The following is a 21,447-nucleotide window of genomic DNA, read 5'->3' on the forward strand; positions in this document are numbered from 1 at the left end:
GCTCGCCCACATGGCGCAAAACCGGTCAAAACCTATTTAGAAAATGTCGGATGGGAAGTTTTACCCCACCAGACGTTGCTCCTTCGGACTACTACTTGTTCGACTGCATGAATAACGATTTGATTGGACAGCGGTTCACTTCTTCAGAAGATATCGAAAAATGGGTCTCTGACTGGATCGCTTCAAAGGATGAGGACTTCTTTCGCCACGGAATCTGTAACTTGCCTGACAGATGGGCGAAAGTGGTGGCTCGCGATGGACAATATTTTTCTTAAGGTATTTATGTATTTTGTGTTTGAACTACAGCTTCAAAGTGTGCGTAACAACCACACAAATTAATTCCTAGAACAAATATATATATATATATATATATATATATATATATATATATATATATATATATATATATATATATATATATATATATATATATATAAACACAGCACTGAATCCAACTTTGTTGTCCTATTTTGCATGCTTGGCCCAATAGAACAGGATACTCTCATTTATAGACCGAGCAATGAAATCTTTAATTAAAATTGAACCCTACAAAGTATATGGGAATGAACATGTACACAGGCCCTTTTTACATCTGTGAATTGTCAACAATAGTTTATTTATCTCATATATACAGCTTACAGCACTCACATCAAAAAGTGTAACTACTAAATAGCTGCATATACACACACACTTGTTCATTAAATCATCTCTGTAAAATAATATACACAAACACACTTCTTTACCACTACCTTCTCCTTGAGAATAAAACAAAATACTCTCTCGTTGTAAAAATATACAATCCAATCAGAAATAAAGGTTTTGGAATAACAATAATTATATTTTTCACCAGTGTATATTTGAACACCTTCAACAAATAAGGATTCTTTTCAAGAAACTAAAATTCACACACTGGAATGTTCTACAAATTATTTTATTCTCAACGTAAATTGTTTCGCAGCTAATGGTACCATACAGTAAATACTTCCAATGATAATATTACTTTTATGTTTGAGGAGACAAGAAGGATGGCAATTTTGTTGTAAATTCATCTATCGTCAAGGAATTATTATGCAAATACAAGCACTATTACAGTTTGCTCCATTTCAAACTTGAGAAAATGAATGCATGTTGACAGGATAGCTGCATACAGCCAGTCTTTTCTACACGATTCCCATTTCAAACAATAAAAATCTAAGAACAGTCACTGTTTGTGCACAATCACTTTGCTACCCCAACCAATGCAGGGCGAATAACTCGTTCATGCAGCTTATAACCCACTTTTGACACTACAACAACAATCCCTGCTTCTTTACCATTCACCTCCTGAAAAAGCAAAAATACAGTTTGAGTACTGAAACTAATAATAGTAAATACAACATTTATCAAAATTAATATTAATATTAGAGATGAGCCAATACCACTTTGAACTAATACCCATACCAAAAATGTCGATTAATATTAGTGTGTAACCGGTTGATACTTTTCCGGCATCTTGGCCTTTCGTGGGCTCAGCAAAAATGCTGCGTAAATACTTTCATGGAGTGTAATTATCCTGGAAATTGTGCAAAATTCAAAGTTATTTTCTTATTTTGCACCATTTTTGTATGAAAAAAGTGAATTTTGGGATTACATAACATGTCATTTATACAGGCATGCATATTTAGTTTTTGACGAAAACACGAAATGTGAAAGAACACATTCTAATGTTAATTTTTAATGTTTCTGAAAGGTCTGAGGTGCATTTTCCTATCCAGTTCTGTCACGAAATGATGCGAAATGTTCTGCAAAATGTGAAATAGACACTCAAACATGAAATTTACAGTTTATATACCGATGCGACACTTTCTAAAGTCTGAAGTATCCTGTGAGTTACACAATTCATGGAAAATTGATTAATTCTGCTGCAAACATTTGAGAAACAAAAATGGACCCCATTATACAGGAATAAACTTAATATTCTGGTAATGATTTAATGTGCTATTAGGAGGGATACATATGTTCATTTTGTGTAATAGTGCAATTTTTAAATCAAATTTGAGATTATATTCACAAAAAACAAAATGTCATTTTATATGCTGCTTTTTCACCGCTATAACAGCGAAATTTCATTTTATTTACCGCTTTTAAACCAGAAATTGACTGTTTTTGTACCGAAATTTTCCTTTTTTTATTTACCAAAAATATGTGCCCGTAGTCATTTAATATTCTAGTCCTACCGTAGCTGGAACCCAAAGCATGGCCACGCTGCGGGACATGGCAATCCATAAAAGTATCGGAATCAGTATGGGTGATGAGGGTATTTCATTGTTTGTTCTTTCTACTATTTCATCTACTAAGCAATTATTCTCATCATCTTGATTGAGATCTGACAAAGTGCAAAAATGACAAATAAACAAAACAATAACGGTAAAATCATACAATTTTATATCGACATAATGGGAATATCATAAACAGAGGTTATGGATTATGACTGATAATTAATTCACTTAGAAAAATAATTTTCAATTGCGGATTTGTGAACAGATCCATAGAAGATAACTGAAGGAAATAACCTACCTGTTGGAAAAGAGCCTCGTGAAGATTTGGATCAAATTTCTCATCTAACGGATTTACTGGCATCAACCCATGTCTTTTAAAAACCTGGAACAATCAAAAGACATTCCATTAATTGTATTACACTAAAGTATGATTTTCTTTGTTGTGACTAAACTTTTTACTATTCATGTCTTGACACAATTTCATATGCATCTTTTTCAAAAGTTACATAAAGGATCAAATGCAATGTCAGTTACAACAAATAATCACTAACAAATTACTAAAACCTAAATGCTACCAGTTATATTGTTATGTGTGTAAAGTTTAATTGTGTAGTCATTTGTTATTATTACTTACACCACAAACACCATGAATTTGTTATTATGTTACAACTGAAACTACATTTGATTTTTTATATCTGTAACACATGAAAATGACAACTGAAATTATGTCAAAACTGAGTAATAAAAAATTTAGTCACTAAATATAAAAATTATAGTTTTTTCATTAGTGTTACTATGATTGATTGGTTTTGCTTATTTTACTTTGCTTTTCTGCCACTTTTGGCTAATCAAGATGATGAGGATGAGTGATGATATAATTAAATTGATGGAGGACCTTCATAAAGAAAACCCGTGCCAATGAATTTCACTACATACCAAAGACTACAAAATTTCCTTTGTAGAAGAATAAAGTTAAAAATTACACCATGATTTTCAACATGCACACATTTTCATATCACATCTGCCACATTAATGACTATGAATACTTACTTGTTGCAACTGGGCTTCAGTCATGATAAGGCCTTCGTACAGATTTTTTAAATGTGGATTACTATCACACACCTCTTCCTTTGGCACGCTCTCTGTAGCTTTTCCTAAGATATCTGCAACCTGAAAGTTAGGGACATTTTACCGAGCTGGTCTCATTTTTAGATGAAACATTAGAAAAAATTAAAATAACATGCTGTACCTAAAACTGATAGTACTGTACATCCAGCACAAATTTAGTAGGTAATAGTCAGTCACTATGAATTGAAAGAAAGCACCAATGTATTAGAGAATGTCTATTCAGTTGGGATGGGCAGATATGAAATTTTGGCCGATACCGATACAGTACCGATATAAAATTTACAGATACCGATATAAAATTAGAAATGGTCCTTGAAGACTGAAATTTTCATTGATCTCTGTAATAAATGTGTGTTTCGAGCTGATTGCAATACAAAAGAAGTTGAATATTCAGACATTTACTTTTTCAGAAAGTAGGGCATGGAGATTATCCATAAAAATTACAACAAAATGGCACTTTTCGCTAAAATTACTACATGGTACATCTCCTGTGTGTGCAAAACAGTAAAGATGATATACATTATCAGAGTGGCCACTCTAGGATCATGATAAAATTCAAGCATAAGTCAGGGTTTTCAAGGCGAACTTTCCAAAAATTCAAGGGTACAAGCAGATGTTTTCTCTGTTTCAACTTTATGTATTACCGCCTCTCACCAGCATAAAGGGTCTGTGTGATTTCAATGTATCCAAAAATTCTACATACTATTTAAAATATTCAATTTAAGGTGCGGCGTTTACATTTGCCATTTCACATACTCAAGACTCAAAATACATCTACAACACAAGTCACAAATGTTACGGGATACACTAATCTAGAAAAATTGTCAATAATTTCAAACTCAAATTTGCCCAATCAACTTCTAGACTTCTTAACTTGCAATAATCTCCTGCCTGTCAGGTAGATTGTTCTGCAAAGGACTAACATTATGAACGGATTGATAGAATCCATGCAGCTTTCCTTTCTTTCCTTTCTCGATAAAAACAAAAGCAAAACTGTGAAAAACTTGCCTTGGGTCATTTGTAAATGTATGAATTAATTTGGATTAATAAAAGTTGTAATTTTTCACGTCTATGGAGAATAATTCACGCAGAATTCCTGGAGCCAATAATTCCAGCATAATCCCCAGTGAGTAGTCACCCTGATTATACATATTCAAATACACGTTACATTATATATAACATTCAAACAACATACAAGATAAACTTTAACATGGCATAAGACCATACTGTATAATACAGAAGTAGTACATACAATCTTGAGTCTGGAGATCAACCCGAGGTGTAAGAAAAGTATGTTTCAAGAACAAGTGTACAATTTATTCCACAACTTTGTAGAAAAACATTGAAGAACAGTAGTTCGCTGCACTTTTTGACACTAAGTGTAGTGCAGGTGTATCCTGGTGTCAGGCTGGTGCAAGCAAATGACGTTCAACCAAGTAGACGAACAGCAGTGTTCAAGTTTAGAAGATTCAACAAATGCCTGTCTGCTGCTTTAACTTTTGTTCACTGGACTCCTCGCATGCCATGTATTTACATTTATGCCAGAGTCATTTAAAGCGTGGGCTTTTCAAACTTGCCGCAAAGTACAAAAAAAATTGTAACTCGAGAACAAATTGACAGATAAAATTGGTTTTGTCTTCTTCCGTAAATACGGGGCTTTTAGTGGAGGCAAAATTTATACATTGTGCCTCCCAATAATTAGTGTTAAAGGAAGAAGAAGTAAAGTTGAATCTTTTCACACAATCGTGCCAATTTTTGTTGAAATCAGACTGATACTTCTTGAGTAAAAAATAATATAAAGTGGCAGTGTTGCCAGCTTCATGACAATGTCCGGAATTTTGCACCTAGCGTCGGCCCTATGGACGCTGGACAGACCTAATTTGGAGGGAAGCACGACAATACACCACTCTATGAGCATATGTAATGCACGTACTGCAATTTTGAAAAAAAAAACAAAAAAAAAAACTGGAAATTATGGGGTTCGAAATTTTTTTGCTTACTCACGAAAAATGTTGAACTTTGGGCCTTTACCCCCGTTTCCCCCCTTGACCCTTAATTGTCGGATGTTGCTTCTTACTCATTCATACATTTAGAATTTCAATTGTTCAAAAAGATTCAGTGGTTGAGGAATTACAACCTTTTATCTTCAATTTATCCCATAGTAAAAAAAGGGTAACAAAGGGCTTTTCCAAACGGCGCTTGTTAATAGCATAACAATGGATGTATTGTTTTGTAATTCAAGTATATAATACATTTAGATGTACACTAATGAACAAAAAGGACCGAACTGAAATATAGTGTATAGTTAAGAAATCACACGTTATTTGCGGCCATGTGTTAATATTTTTTTTTTTTTTCAAAATATGAGGTAGCTTTGAACATGCAGTCACTTCTAGAAAAAACAGAACTGAAATATAGTGTATAGTTGTCAAGAAATGGCACGTTAATTTCTGCTGCGTGCTGCAGGTCGAAATATCGACCATCCGGTGTTAAGGAGTATATGTGTGGCAGTCAAAATTTCGACCGTCCGGCAGCTAAAGGTTAACCACTCTTTTCATTAGTGAGGATGCACAACGCAAGAGTACACCACAAAGGTAGTGAAAACGATGCAGACACCAAATACACTACTTGACACCACCAAATCAACGAAGTAGACAAGTTGGTGTTGCACCGTGTAACTAATTAGATGTGCAAGTGCAGAGTCAAAAAGTGCAATGAACTAAAGTCGTTTTCACGTTCAGAAGACACAATGGGCTCTTATGGGCAATGCTTTTCTTATGGGAAATACGAGCGCGCTGTTGTCAAATTTCTGGATTTACAAATTTAGCTTAAGTAAAATCGGTACCAGCAGTTTTGCAGGAAATTTTGTAGAGAATACGATGGTGAACACAAAAAACTGGTAACTTGCTTACATAATTTTAGATAAATTAAAAACGCAAATTTTCTGTGAAAACACAATTTTTACATTGTTTTCATTCCTAACGTTGAAACATGCCGTAAAATTGAAGCATTCATTATTAAAAAAATTGACACTGTTTTTTAATTGTCATAGGTGATGGTGGTACTCAGAATTTATCAATACTTTAAAGCATATTTGCATTAAAAAATATTCAAATAAAGTATGTGGAGATTTTTTATATTCGTGCAGTAGAAAATGTCGTCGCTGGCCATTTTTTGTTCTGTAATTCCAAGTAAAAACTTCCAGCAACAAAGTTGTGGAGAAAATAATGAAATTATTTTTTATAACCACTCAAAGGTTCCCAGAAATATTACTTCCATGCATTTGGAGTTTCTTTTTAACCCGAACCGCATGCGAAGTAAGGAGACGTTGTCTGGCCATCTTGAGCCGACTCACCGCAGCATTCCGGGTATCACCACCAAGTTTTCGAGTTGTTATTTTATTTCCATTCAGTAAAAATATTAACTTCATGCAGTTTGTTATAATAGAATTGAAATTACTTACATTTAATAATTGACAATTATTTCCAATGCTGCTGTTGTGAGCAACATTAGTGCTGTCGGAAATACACGTTGTTTTCGTTTACATTACTGTCGACATTAATGCTGAAATGAAGATCACCTTTCAGTTTCCAACGAACACATAAATTCATAGACACCATATTAACCTTTGAAAGGCTTTCCAACACGTGACAAAATATGGGGCTTCAAGATAGAAATATGACATGCCTTGCTTGAGTCATTCACGTCTTATCAGTTCACGTGGGCCATAACTCATTTCTTTGTTTGGGTTCCCCTTACTTGAGTGAGAGATCTACTTTGGTCTGTTTAGACTTTCCCTCTCCCGAAAAAGTGTTTTCAGTTGTGTGAGCTCTCAGTGATTTTTTTAAGTGATTTCTGAAGTGTCATATTCGTGCATTACACTTGCGGGTGTAGTGATCGCAATGGATCATAGTAAAAAGGGTAACTGTAACGTTCACAGTATAATATTAATATTAATAATTACATATAATTATCATTATATATACAAAATATGTAACACCTTCATTGTGAAGGAAGGGGACATGAGCTAGCGCTGTATTGGCAACACTGTGCGGTTTCTCCATAAGCGCCGTTGTGTCTTCTGAACGTGAAAACGACTCTAGACAGGGCTATTGAAGAACATACAGTTATTAGAAATGAAATTACAGACATTTCAAGTTTTTGAACAAAATTCACAAAGACTACATATTTAATCTCCAGAATGTAATTATTTCCAGCTCAGTTATCACCTTGGTCTTTTTCTAAACATGATTACTTCTTAATAGGGTTGAGCCGATATGAAATTTTGGCCGATACCAATGAAGTACTGATATAAAATTTACCGATACCCGATCCGATATAAAATCAGAAATGGTCCTTGATCTCCTTAATAAATGTGTGTTTCGTGGTGACTGCAGTACAAAAGAAGTTTAATATTTAGACATTTACTTTTTTAGAAAAAAGGGCATGGAGATTATCCATAAAAATTACAACAAAATGGCAGAATTTTGCACAAAATTATAAGATATTGATCGATATATCGGATCGGTAAAATAATCGGTAATTTTACCGATAAACCTATATCAGCTGATACCGATAGAGTACCGATTAATCGGTCCCATCCCTACTTCTTAATAATCAGGCAGAAAATAACAATCATTTAACTTCAAAATGTTTCAAGCAACTATACAAATGGATATGATTGTCAAATTAACCAATACATCTATGCAACAATATCGCATTATTAGCAGTTAATCACTACATAAATTAATTAACCAATCTAATTCCTAATAATGCATATAGTACAGTGAACTTACTTCAACAAGATCTTTGCAGAATCCCTGAATTCCAAACAATTTAGCATCCTCTATTTGCTTCGTTAATCTTTTACGCACATTCTCGCCCTCTGCAAGTGCTCTTTTGTACTTATCCTAAAAGGGAAAATCAAGAGATTAAAACACGTACAAAAAGAACCCTTAACAATCGTCCTTTACTACATGTAAACATATAAAGAAAGGGAAAAATGTAATAAAATCCGACCATTTTTGGATTAAAGTGTATAATTCTTTAACTTCCCAGACATATACGATTTCACTGCTTTCACACAAGCCTTGCTGGCTTACATCTTTACACAAAACTGACAACCATACAGATCTCAACAGAAGGAAGTCAAAGTGGATTGGTCACATATTGAGAAAAGACACATCGGCAATAGAAAGACAGGCATTGAGCTGAAATCCACAAGGACAAAATAGGAGAGGAAAACTAAGAATAAGTTGAAGGACAATAGAGCAAGAAATATATGAAGCAGGAAAGACTTGGAATGAAATAAGGAAGATGGCTAGAAACAGAGTCTGCAGACGCTTCGTCGAGGTTCTATGTACCATAGCAAAGTAATAGGAAATAAGTCAAAGTCAGAAAATCATAAGTGAGTGAACATTAACTACAGAAGTACAATTTTTTTCCGGTAAGAATGTACAATATACAGAATGTCTCCAATTTCGTTAATATTTGGCATAGTAACTAAATTTGGCCTTCTAATCATGAATCTGTTGTTAAAATGCGGGGGTCACGTGTGCAAATTGTACATTATGCAACGGATAGCCCCACGAACCATGCATGGGTAGCCCCATGAACCATTTCCGGTAAGGTTAGGTTAGGCAAGTTTAGTTAAAATTTTGTTCATAAACCAATGTGATACACTTCTAACAAAAAAAATCCACTTATATCGGCTTTTTCCCCGATTTGCACAAGTGACCCCCGCATTTTAACAACAGATTCGTGATTAGAAGGCCAAATTTAGGTACTACACCAAATATTAACGAAATTCGAGACATTCTCTATATTCTACATTCACTCCTTTTTTCTCTCCTTTATCTATCATCAGATTAAATGGAAATGGCCCAAGTTCCGATTGGCTAATTCTGAATTTCACATGGTGCATATTCATTTTTTACGTACATGGTTCGATTTCTAATTGTTTGTTAACACATACCTCAGTTTTAGTGATTAATTACTGTGCATTTTATGGGGAATGATTTTTCCCCTCCCTTATACCATTTTGTTTAATATCCACGATGGATATGGACTGCTTCACGTGCATGGGCATTTTGTGCTAAATCCTTTTGTTGTTAGGTTAGGGGGTTAGGTTTAGGGTTCTTAGCATTAAAATAATGCCCCTAAATCTGTAATACCTGAACACGTAATATCAAAACCACCCTCGTACCTCGTGTGAAAATTCACAAAAACTCGTGTCCAAGTCGACCAGAAACCAAGAACACCTGCTCGCACAAGCTACATTTCAAATCAGAATTTCTCTGGCGGTGACTAATATTTGGTGAAGCTTCTAACTGTGCTAATTAGCTACTCGTCCCAAGTTCCTTTTGTTTTATTGTGATTTCATCATGCTACGAATGCAATTTTTACATGGTTCGATTTCGATGTACCTCTGTTAACACATACTGCGGAGTTTTAGCGATTACTTAAAAGTTTTGTTCAAAATATGCTTTCGTGGTTAGGTTAGGCAGGTTAGGTTTGGTTCCCTTAGCATTAAAATCAAGTCCCTAAATGCATTCTTCTAAGGTTCCGATTTACTTCTACATTCATTCCCATGCTTCCACGATATTTACTGTTGCTTGTCGACGGAGACTATCTTATCCATGACAAGTGCGTAAGGTAATTTTCAAGTTTTTTTTTCCAACATAAATAACTTTTGTTCGAATCCAAACAGTGATCATTACTTTAAAGAAGGTTCAAATTTTGTGTGACAATGTGACAAAATTCTACGATAATTAGTCTCTGTGCTAGGAGAAATCATAAAACAATCGGAAACGTTACCAAAACTATTAATCATTCAGAACCTTTACCATCGAAACGTTCAAGAATCAAGAGAAACCAAATAGTGTTATTTCGGAGTGAAAACTCATTAAGCTGCTTAACTGTAATGTTGACAATGTGTGTGTTCAAAACTGTAACATATATATATAGGGGATAACAACAGAAACACGTGGCTTTCACTTTGTTTTCCTAGTGCACCGTTGGTCATGAGTATACCAATGATGCACATAAGGAATGACTGACAAGGTGTGGGGAGTGGAGTGCATATAAAAGTGTTTTGCGTGTGCTATTTTTTACAGGAAAAAAAGGTATGAATGTATAATATAGAGAATGTCTCCAATTACTTTCCTACTTCTTATACTCACTAAATACGCAGTCCTGGTAACGTATCTGGAGTCTAGATTTGGGGGTCACTTGTAAAAATTGTACACTTACGTCTATATATTTTGCAAAATTACATTATTTTACCGCAATCACTTTCCATACATAAACATAACCATGTTTTATGATATGAACAAGTGACGTTTGGCATTTGTTGCTCTGTCTACAGCGTTGCCACACCGTTCCTTCGTTACTTGAGAACGACGAGGTAGAAGAGCATGTCGAATGCGGATTTTCATTAGAGGTTTGGCAACGGTTTTCGAGCATTATTCTAGAAAAATTGCGACTTGCGCAGTGAGGAAGCTAGTGCTACAAAACTTATATTTTGTTACCCGGGTTCGATCCCCGGCCGGTTCAAATCCGGCAACTTTTCTAACGATGGAAGCGGCCCCGGCGCCCACCCAGCGTCGAATAACATGGGTACCTGGGGGAAACCCTGGGGGGTAAAGGCAGTCAGGGGCATGATGCTGATCCCATCACCCCCACTCACGACCGGATCAAGAAAGTGTGGGGCGTTACCCCCACACCCCCTATACGCCTTCATGGCGTTGTGCTAAGCATAGGGGAGCACTTCACTTTTTTTTTACCTTTTTATGTGCTAATTGGGAAAAGATTTAACTGATATCCTCACGAAACATTTTCCGGTAAGGTTAGGGTAAGAATGTCTCCATTTTGTTAATATTTGGTACATTAACTAATTTTGGCCTTCTGATCAGTACATTATGAACGGGTAGCCACACGAACCATTGACGGATATCTCCACGAACCATTTCCGGTACAGTTAGGTAAGGCAAGCTTAGTTAAAATTTTGTTCGTAAAAATTTGCAATACAGCTTTAAAAAAATCTTAACTTACATCAGCTTTTTTCACTATTTCCAGACGTGACCCCCACATTTTAACAACAGATTCGTGATTAGAAGGCCAAATTTAGTTAGTATACCAAATATTAACGAAATGGAGATATTCTCTATATTTTCTACATTCACTCCCCCCAAAAAAAAAAAAAAAAAAAAAAAAAAAAAAAAAATTGCAAATTTGCAAAAATAAAGTCCAATTATAGCTGAAGTCCTGAACGTAGTAGCAGTTCGGCATCTTTGACCCAACCCCAGAGGAAGCTGACCGGAACCGTATCTGGTTTCGACCCACCACCTGTTTTTCTGTAAAGCGTTGTTGTCACTTTTGTCTGCAGTGTTTAGACATCCATTCATTCACTGCCAGGTTATACTCCCAAGGTCTTTATATTGTATAAAAAAGTAGCACAATACGATAACACAACCTAGCAAAGATAACGCAACCGCAACTTCGCGTTCAAAAATCTCTAAAGAAACTGAATTAGCAACATCTCATTTAGTCCACGTGGAATTGACGAGAGCTGACATTTCTTGGACGAACGCTATTGGTGGGAAAGGTTTCAGGGGTCGATTTATTGGACTCCACGTGGATTTGACATGTTGTTCTTAGGGGGAAAACGGATCTTTCGGAACTTTCTTTGAAGTAAAGTGAGGTTGGAATCAGGACGAGGAGTATACCACTTTGGCACAGGGGGAAGAAATTGGTGAAATCACGCTGGCAGAAAACGTGTTAATCTTCTTTTCCACATTGTAAGTTATTAAGTTACAGCCCCCCGCCTCAAGAACATGCAATCAAGTTTACACCGTATGTTTATTTACCATAATGTCATAAAAGAATGACCACACTTTAACTTACTTACATCTAAATCCTTTGACTTGTCTGCAAGGAGGCCAATTTCTTTATTTAGTTTCTCTATTTCTAATAGAAGTTTACTTTCGTCCTCTTTCTGACCATCCATTGCTCCTTTCTCTCCGTTGTTAGCTTCAGATGCTTTTTCTACACTTTCCTCTGATGAAGCATCCATAGCTTTCTTTGCTTCCCCTGTGAGAGTACTCATGTGGCACCTGTGATACCCAGTAACCACTTGTAAGTTACTTGCAATATGTAATCTCCTGGAAAGTAACAGAAAGTTTTAAGTTAGTGGCAAAAACACACTTAAAATTCATTTACTTCCTCTTATTTTAAATCATTTTTCAACTTATCCAGCCATATCATTACAATTAACTTGACTTGTAAGAATGCTAAATTATGAAGGCCACGTTAGATGCTTTTGGCATCCCATTTTGGCATGAATTCTGTGTAGCACTGTTTCACATGCAGGTGGCTTACATGTCAGAGCATGTAGTATCATGTTAGTGTCCCAATGTTTACAAATATTTGAGATATTCCTCAATATATACATACAGGCATGTAACAAATCTGTATTGTATAGATGACAACATTAGTGTTAAGTTTTTAGGAATACAAATTGATGATAAATTAACGTGGGAACCGCATATTAAATATATTAGTAGTAAGTTGTCCAGGGTTATTTATTTGCTAAGGTGTCTAAAAAATTGTGTACCTGTTGACTAGCTATATTAGAACTTCTTATTTTTTTTAAATTTTTTCAAAGCATTATACTTTATGTTATAATCCTTTGGGGGAATTCCTGTCAGGTCAATGACGTTTTGCTATTGCAAAAGAAAGCCATCAGGGAGATTTCAGGTTCTTCTTACAAAGAACATTGTAGACCTTTGTTTATTCATTACAAAATAATGACTGTAATAAATTTATATATTTACTCTGTTTTGATTTATACTAAAAATAGGTTGCCTGAATTGAAATATAAATAAAATGTACATAATTACAATACAAGGTATAACAGAGAACTTTACTTATCTCATCATAGATTGTCTAAGTCATTAAATAGTTTTGAAGTAATTGGCCAAAAACTTTTCAACAAAATTCCATTCTACTTGCATAATGAATCGTTACAGGGATTTAAGAACAAATTGTACAACTGGTTAGTTTTACACCCATTTTAAGATATTAATGAGTTTTTTTAATGTCTAGTAGATATATGATTTAGTTTTGGTACATAATTTAATTAGCTTTGCATAGCCTATAGGTTTAACACTATTATGTGCATATCTTAACTATTGACTTTGTCTATTGCTGTACTTGGCCTAATGACAATAAAATTTTTATTGTTATTATTATTACTGGTACGTGGCAGCATTCAGAAGTTAGGCCTCTCAAGTTGGTGTCTTGAGTTTAGCTCAAAACGATGGTGTTGTAGCCAAGACAGACTGGTCACATTCTACATTAATCAATTACAATACTAAACAATTTACCCTTGTACTCTTGAACATTTTGTATTCTATTATTACCCTTGCCTTATAGCTATTATCTAACTTCTGGCCAAGATTTTAACTTTTCGTTTATATTATGTAATGTTGGAAAGGATATTAGGAATAATAATAATAATTGGTAACAAGTTGACAACTGTGACAAAAAATTACACAAATTTCCAAAGTTCATCAACTTCACATGCTGTCCAGTTAACCCTTCACCTGTTGTAAGAAACCATAACATGCGTAAAAAATGTTGTTGCTTAATAATACCATAAACATTCTTTTTAACAGCATACCTAACATGTCCATATTTCACAGCGTTTAGAGATTTGTCCAAAAACAATCTCCCGAACTTAACACATACACCTCGTCCGATTGACGCCATGATGCAACATGCAACACTGCTTGCCCCACTGCATGCATACGACATCTATGGATGACTATAAAATTATTAGCGCCTCATGCAAGGTAGTAACAGCTGACTGCTACATGAGGCGTAAAACCAGTTAATGATCAATGTTCTTTCCAATTATAGATGTATATACTTGTGTTATTTGATAGACGAGTGAAGAAACATGGTGAGTATATTGATTTCTTCTATACATGGCCCATATTCTATGAATCTGTGTAATAGAATGAGAACAGAAATTGAACCAATGCGTTTGGTATTTCGGATCCACGGTAATGGAAGATCCCTTTGAAGTCATACATGTTTGGTGCCGAATTCCTTCTAACACATTCATAACTTTAGTAAATATGAGTTTGTTTAATCCTATATTGTCAGAGTTATCTACAGAAATGCGATAATGTAAAGAGCGCATTTGTTTATGCTGTATTTTTCCCCTTGGTTCAATGGAAACTGGATTGCCTCCGAGAACATCCAAAATGTTTCGGGTAGGTGTTTCCTACGATTCAATCTATAAAATTCGTGAATTAACTTCTGTGATGTGTGGAAATGTTTCAAGAATTACATGAAATATATTGTAATGGTATATCATTATTGTGCATTTACGTCTTTGGCACCGTGTCACTGTTTTCGATTGCTATAATGGTTAGGTTGTAATTCCTGTGCGGTAAGCCAATATATTCCCTTTTTAATTCTCGTTTTCAGGATTAAAATATTTTACCTTGTGATAAATAACGTGTAATATCCTGACACAACCCGAGATGAAAGCAATTAAATAATAATAGTTTTCTCTTGTCACGAAAATGACACAAATTTTCATTTATACAAGTTGATTTTTTATTTTAGCAAGCTGTGTTTACACTGACGATTTTTAAGTAAATTTACACTTCTTAGTAAATTACAATGCCTCAAGCCGGGCATATTACTATGAGATCGGCGATATTACTATGAGATCGGCGAGACAACTGTTTTGTACGCGATAATTATGACATAGTTCTGATACCCGCAAGTGGAATCTTTATGTAGGAATTAGCAATCATATTGTTAGACAAACTCGTGAAGTTTTGCAGTTACTCAAGGTGTCTTACTTTGATTGCAGGGTAACAGTTTGTTATGTTGGAGACAGATGTCTTCAATTTTACACAAGAAACTACTTACGGAAATGAGTTTCTCCAAGGTTTACAATGTTCGTCGAGGTATTTTCTTTCATCGTGGAATATATTTGACCGGGAAATCATGTATTTTTCAAGAGAAATATCTCACTGACGCACAATTGCCATTGCTTTAATTTGCTTGCCCTACGACAACCGGATGCTGCATATGTTTGATGACGTAAGCCCCTGTCAGTGTTTCAAACCCCCTTTTTTTACTATGCTTGCCTAATGTAACCAAACTTAACCTTACCTTATCGGAAATGGTTCGTGGGGCTATCGGTCAGCTACCGTGCATAATGGTTCGTGGGGCTATCCGTCAGCTAACTGTGCATAATGTACAATTTGCACAAGTGACGAACACGTAGGTATTTTTCGGATTTGCCCGCCATATTCTGTGTTATGGAAGCAAAAAAAGGAGTCAAAGAAATCACTCTCTATGTGAATTTCTTTTTTTTCCGTGTAAAAAGCATAATGGCACCTTGAACTAAGTTCCGCAATACACAATTGGTAAGTACGAACCATGTGAAACACAAAATATCTGATATAACGAACTGTTACCGATTGCAACATGATGATCCAAAATAGCAAGCTTGTCTGTAAATTTATCTTTACATGGTAAGTACTTATGTTTTCGATTGATAGACATGAAATTCGACCAGAAATTATTTTCTTTTTTCTATTTAAGGTGAAGGTTATGTTTATCACCGTGACATGTCAATATATATATATATATATATAAGTCAACTACTTAACATGCTATATCACCAAGTGATATGTTGTTGTCACTTAATTCCCTTGACACCTTTATGTACCACCGTTTTCCAATTCACCGACAGTATAGTAAAATAAGATATATATATATATATATATATATATATATATATATATATAGTAAAATAATATATATTTTACTATACTGTCGGTGAATTGGAAAACGGTGGTACATAAAGGTGTCAAGGGAATTAAGTGACAACAACATATCACTTGGTGATATAGCATGTTAAGTAGGGGAGACCGGGGTAATTATAACAGGAAACTGCCTGTAGAAGTTCCACTGTAAATTACTCAGAAAGTTACTGATGGATTTTTTAAAAATTTCTACCATTTAAAAGGACATCTTTTGCATATTTTTGAAAAAAAATAATGACCATACCTGCATTGCAAATACTCGTCCAAAAAAAAAAAATTGTCATGACACCATAAAATTGTTCCAATTACCCCATTTGGGGTTAATGGAACATAAGTTAGAAATTTCAACTGAATAGCTTTAGATTGCTGTTGGGGTAATACGAACATCATATATAAATGTCCCATTTACCCTGCAAATTTGAACACAATAGCTCTACTTCTTCTGGAGTTATCAATGCTTGTTTAAATAAAATCCCAAGTTAACGTCTTTTTTTCATAAAGTTTAATTTCCCAGCTGTGAAGCAAATATATGTGAATGAAAATCAGTGTTCTATGATTTATTTGAAAGGTTACAGGCCGTTCTACAATGTAGTAAAGAAAAAACTTCTAATAGTTACATGTACAATCTAGTATACCCAAGCGAAATCAAGCAAATTACGCAATGTTCTAATAACCCATTTGCAGAAATTTTTGGGGTAATAAGAACTTTGCTTATAAAAACCAGGCAAATTGCCCATAAACAACCAAACTCACATGAAATGATGTGTGCCCTTATGTTTTATTATAGGGGTGAAGAAAATTTTGAAAGGGGTCTTTCATTCACATCCAGTATATGCAGAAGCAGAGAAACACCAAGCATGCGTCACATCATTTTTGCAGGTGTATAATAAAAGTCAAATAAAACTTACTTTTGTGTAGTTATTCCAATAACAAATTTTCTGCATGTAGGTTTAGTGTAGGTACATAGGTATGAAATATTACACCAGTCTTTTCGTTTTAAATTATTCTACATTAACATGTTCCAATAACCCCATGTTCTAATTACCCCGGTCTCCCCTAGTTGACTTTTGAAGTTTTCAGGTTTGAGTCCTGACATGGATGTTTTTTTTGAGTACTCATCAGTATCATCGCAATTAGACATAAGTGGCAGAAAGGCAATGTAATATAACAATTGTACAAATACAGATACTTAAAGAATTTAAAATATAATGACAATTCACATGAATTACAAAAAAAAAGGTATTTTTTTTCTAGACTACAAAACTGGACTTACTTTTTTGAAAGAATTTACAATGTAAAGACAAATTACATGAATTACAAAAAAACGGGTATTTATCTTCTTCTAAACTACAAAACTGGACTTATTTTTTTAAAGAATTTAAAATATAATGGCAATTCACATAATTGCAAAAGAAACAGGTATTGTTGTGAAACATACCTTTCTACGAACGTTGATTCCTGTTGTTCTGCTCAGCAAATTTTGTTATTACTTTTTCGTTGAAGCCCTCTATGTTTGAAATGTATTCTATCTCTATTGTAAGCAAGTGCCAAGGCATTTGGTCTGTCTTGTCCCATTGCATTTCTTAAGCAGGTTTTAATACCCTTCAATGTCCTGAAACATTTTTCAGATTCAGCTGTTGCCACTGGAGTTATTAAAACTATGTTTGTCATTTTTACTGTTTCTGAAAAGGTACCCTCCAAATAATTTTAAATAAAAAATGAATGCAATATAGCCTACTGATAGAGTTTATGTTTTTCAACTCTTCTTTACAATAAAGAACACCAAGTTCCCTTTAGTTTTCCCTCTTCTATGAAGGGTTAATAAATCTGGGAAGATGCCTCTGTTTAAAGATTGTTCTATTTCATTATGTCTTCGTAGAGCAAGTTCATAGCCTATGTCCTTCATCAACTTGTGTTCGAACATCAACCCTGCCAAACTCACTCAAACATAGCGAATGAAAGCCACCAAAACACTACAGAACAACACGCGAGATCGAACACGACGCAACGGAGCTAGCCCCGAATCAGCACTCAAATCCATTGCACTCTTCCCTCCTCTCTCTGCTAGCATGTGACCTTCACTGTAGCGTAGGTGGGTGTAGGCCATGTCTTCCTTTGCGACGTGCCCCGGAAAACGATAATTGACATCAATGAGCGCTGTCGTATCCATTGCAACAAACAATGAATTTACGTGGGTAGAAATCGCCTCTTTTAGAAGACTGTGTGATAGTTATGCATTATGGTGATTGATAATTACGTGAATACGTCCGTTTTTCTTTAGGGGCTAATCCCCGGAAGCCCCAAGGGACGAGACGCCACTGCATAATGTACATCCAGTTTTATTAATACTGTTGATGATTGTAAAGCTACTTATAGCAAATAAATTACAGGATATAAGCACTGGAATATTTGTAATGAATGGGTGGACACAGCTGTGTTTGTTTGTGATGCTTCTCATACCTTTCATTTAGTCCACTTTATGCACACATGGGTTTATGAAGACCGCAATTTAGAATTAAATCCACACCTGTGAAATGTGCTTCTACTGGAATTGAATTTTGGAGTTCTTGATTGCAAGGGAACATTATTAACAGCTTTTGCTGTTTCAACTGTGAAGCATTTTCTTTCTGCTGGAAGCAAAATAACATTTATATTTTATGGAGCATTTACATTTGATCCATATACAGAGTGTCCGAAAAGTCACGCAACCCGGTGTTTACGACCGTATAACGGAATAGCGAAACGGAATGAGAAGAAACGCTATCTGCCAAGAGAATGCCCTGTATATTGGGAAAATTTAGAGAGACAAACATATGTAAGAACATGCATGTTTTAATAACAAATAAGCAAAGTGTTGCCAAAGGCGGAAAAAAAAATATTTGCAAATCGTGTATATTGATGCACAGAACTCACTGAGGTGAATTATTGCAACATTTCACAATACCAACGAACAATTTTAATGGCCATCTAATGAATTTGACAGAAAAAGAACTTTGACGAAGTTTCAAAAACATTGCAGAAGGGAATAAATGGGCTGTTCCAAAAATCGATGTTTTCACAATATTACGCAGGACACTGGCAACACTGTTGCTGTCACGTGTCACTAACAGATGTGTTTCACCTCAGGCTATCACACTAGGGCACTTTTAAAGACAAAGGAGAAAGTTGGTTATTCTCGAACATATGCAATAAATTACATACACCTTGCAACCCTGAAATGTGGGTACAGAAGAACGTGTATCAATTGTTATGTTTTCTGTGCCTTAGGTGGTTGCTGTTTGCAGCGAACGGCATTCCAGATTGTGTCTACTTATGCTGACGTCCTGTGTGTGTTTTTAAAATACCATATTCTACACAGGAAAGAGTGTTTATTGTTAAAGAATATATCCGAACATAGTCATATTCTTGAGTAAGAGAAGCATTTAGGGATACCCACATTTCAGGGTTCCAAGGTGTATGTAATTTATTGCATATGTTCGAGAATAACCAACTTTCTCCTTTGTCTTTAAAAGTGCCCTAGTGTGATAGCCTGAGGTGAAACACATCTGTTAGTGACACGTGACAGCAACAGTGTTGCCAGTGTCCTGCGTAATATTGTGAAAACATCGATTTTTGGAACAGCCCATTTATTCCCTTCTGCAATGTTTTTGAAACTTCGTCAAAGTTCTTTTTCTGTCAAATTCATTAGATGGCCATCCAAATTGTTCGTTGGTATTGTGAAATGTTGCAATAATTTACCTCAGTGAGTTCTGTGTATCAATATACACGATTTGCAAATATTTTTTTCCGCCTTTGGCTACACTTTGCTTATTTGTTATTAAAATATGCACGTTCTTACATATGTTTGTCTCTCTAAATTATCCCAATATACAGGACATTCTCTTGGCAGAAAGCGTTTCTTCTCATTCCATTTCGCTATTCCGTTATACGGTCGTAAACACCGGGTTGCGTGACTTTTTGGACACACTGTATTTTGTACATAAATAATGCTAGTTGATCTCTTTGGTAATCAGTGGCCATGACATGCTCTTCCTTTCATCATTTTGTGGTCAGATGACGAAGTGGATTGAAAAGTAGGTGTCATGATGACCTTAAATTGAAAATTTTTCTCAATCTTATTAACATAACTAATAAAGTAAGGAGTAAATTGCCATTGTTGAAGAGGCTTGAAAAACACACTAAAATGACTACAACTTACATCCTATCCTGAAACACAACTTTCCATCTTGTGTTGGAGTTGATTTTTACGTTAACCTTGCTTGTTTGCGTAAAAGAAATAAACGTGACTTTGGTACTATTATAGTATAAGGGAAACACCTATAAATCATATATTTCGCACTTTTTTACATTGCTAACGTACTATTTTGGAATGCGGAACATTTCCTAAGGTGAAATAATGCATTTCTAAGATAATGTGTATTTCTTACATTTCCGAGTACTTACTGTTACTTGTTATTTCAATTCTGTAACACATTATGGCAGGCGATAGCGTACTGGTTCAGGGCACGTTGTGCGAGTGTTTTGTCGATTTTTGAAGTGTTGCAACCTCGTTCACTGGAAAATACCTACTTTCGTGACCGGATTTAAAATTATGCTAATACGTCGCAAACCATTGATGGTAGCCTGACAAACCATTGACGTTAGCCCCACAAACCATTTATGTTAGCCCCACAAACCATTTATGTTAGCCCCAAAAACAATTCACGTTAGCCCCAAAATCCATTTTCCGTAAAGTTAGGTTAGGCAAGCTTAGTTAAAAAACATATTAAAAATACTCGATAAGTCATGTTCTAGAGAAAACACGGCGAGGCTGAAATAATGACTATGGGGTTGCGTCTTCTTAACACACGGAACATTGTACTCTTGTGCAGAATGGAAATGGCGGCAGCAGAAACAGCATATCGGACAGAGATTTTCGCAGAAAACTACATGTTTTCGCATTAAAATGGATCAAAACTACATTCACGAAGTTCCACAATGCTACAGAAAATGATTTCCGTAAGTACTTTCTCCTGTAAATTTGAAGAAATCCGTTTTCCTTATACTATAATGTTACCTCTGTGACTTTTTATGTTGCCATGTTTTCAACTTTACGAGAAATGCATGTCAAGATCAGGGCTGTAGTGTAGTGCAGGGCTAGTCAAATACAGGGTGCTCGGTTGTTGCCATGTTGCCTAAATTTTGAAATTCAGTTCTAAATAAGGCTA

General features: G+C 35.1%; 2 protein-coding genes across 3 annotated transcripts in view; one reads left to right on the forward strand and one right to left on the reverse strand.

Annotated features, from left to right (window-relative positions):
• Positions 1-915: 915 nt before the first annotated feature.
• Roe1 (grpE protein homolog, mitochondrial Roe1) lies at positions 916-14,206 on the reverse strand. Its single transcript, XM_083142690.1, has 6 exons — positions 14,068-14,206; positions 12,295-12,547; positions 8,183-8,296; positions 3,309-3,428; positions 2,557-2,640; positions 916-1,323 (listed from the first exon to the last, which is right to left on the reverse strand). Exons 1-6 carry the CDS (start codon positions 14,199-14,201, stop codon positions 1,219-1,221), a joined length of 810 nt encoding a protein of 269 aa, XP_082998816.1. The 5' UTR covers positions 14,202-14,206; the 3' UTR covers positions 916-1,218.
• A 31-nt stretch (positions 14,207-14,237) lies between these two features.
• Positions 14,238-21,447, forward strand: part of SecS (Sec synthetase) — a 51,381-nt gene continuing 44,171 nt past the window's right edge. The window contains exon 1 of one of the 2 annotated variants that reach the window (XM_083142687.1): positions 14,238-14,349. The gene's annotated coding sequence lies outside the window, so the exon portion shown is untranslated. Of the gene's footprint in view, positions 14,350-14,569; positions 14,666-21,447 lie in introns of those variants that run through there. The other variant, XM_083142688.1, reaches the window with a different exon arrangement.

Source organism: Lepisma saccharinum, chromosome 21 (assembly GCF_977018435.1).
Source record: "Lepisma saccharinum chromosome 21, izLepSacc3.1, whole genome shotgun sequence".
Classification (NCBI taxonomy): Eukaryota; Metazoa; Arthropoda; class Insecta; order Zygentoma; family Lepismatidae; genus Lepisma; species Lepisma saccharinum.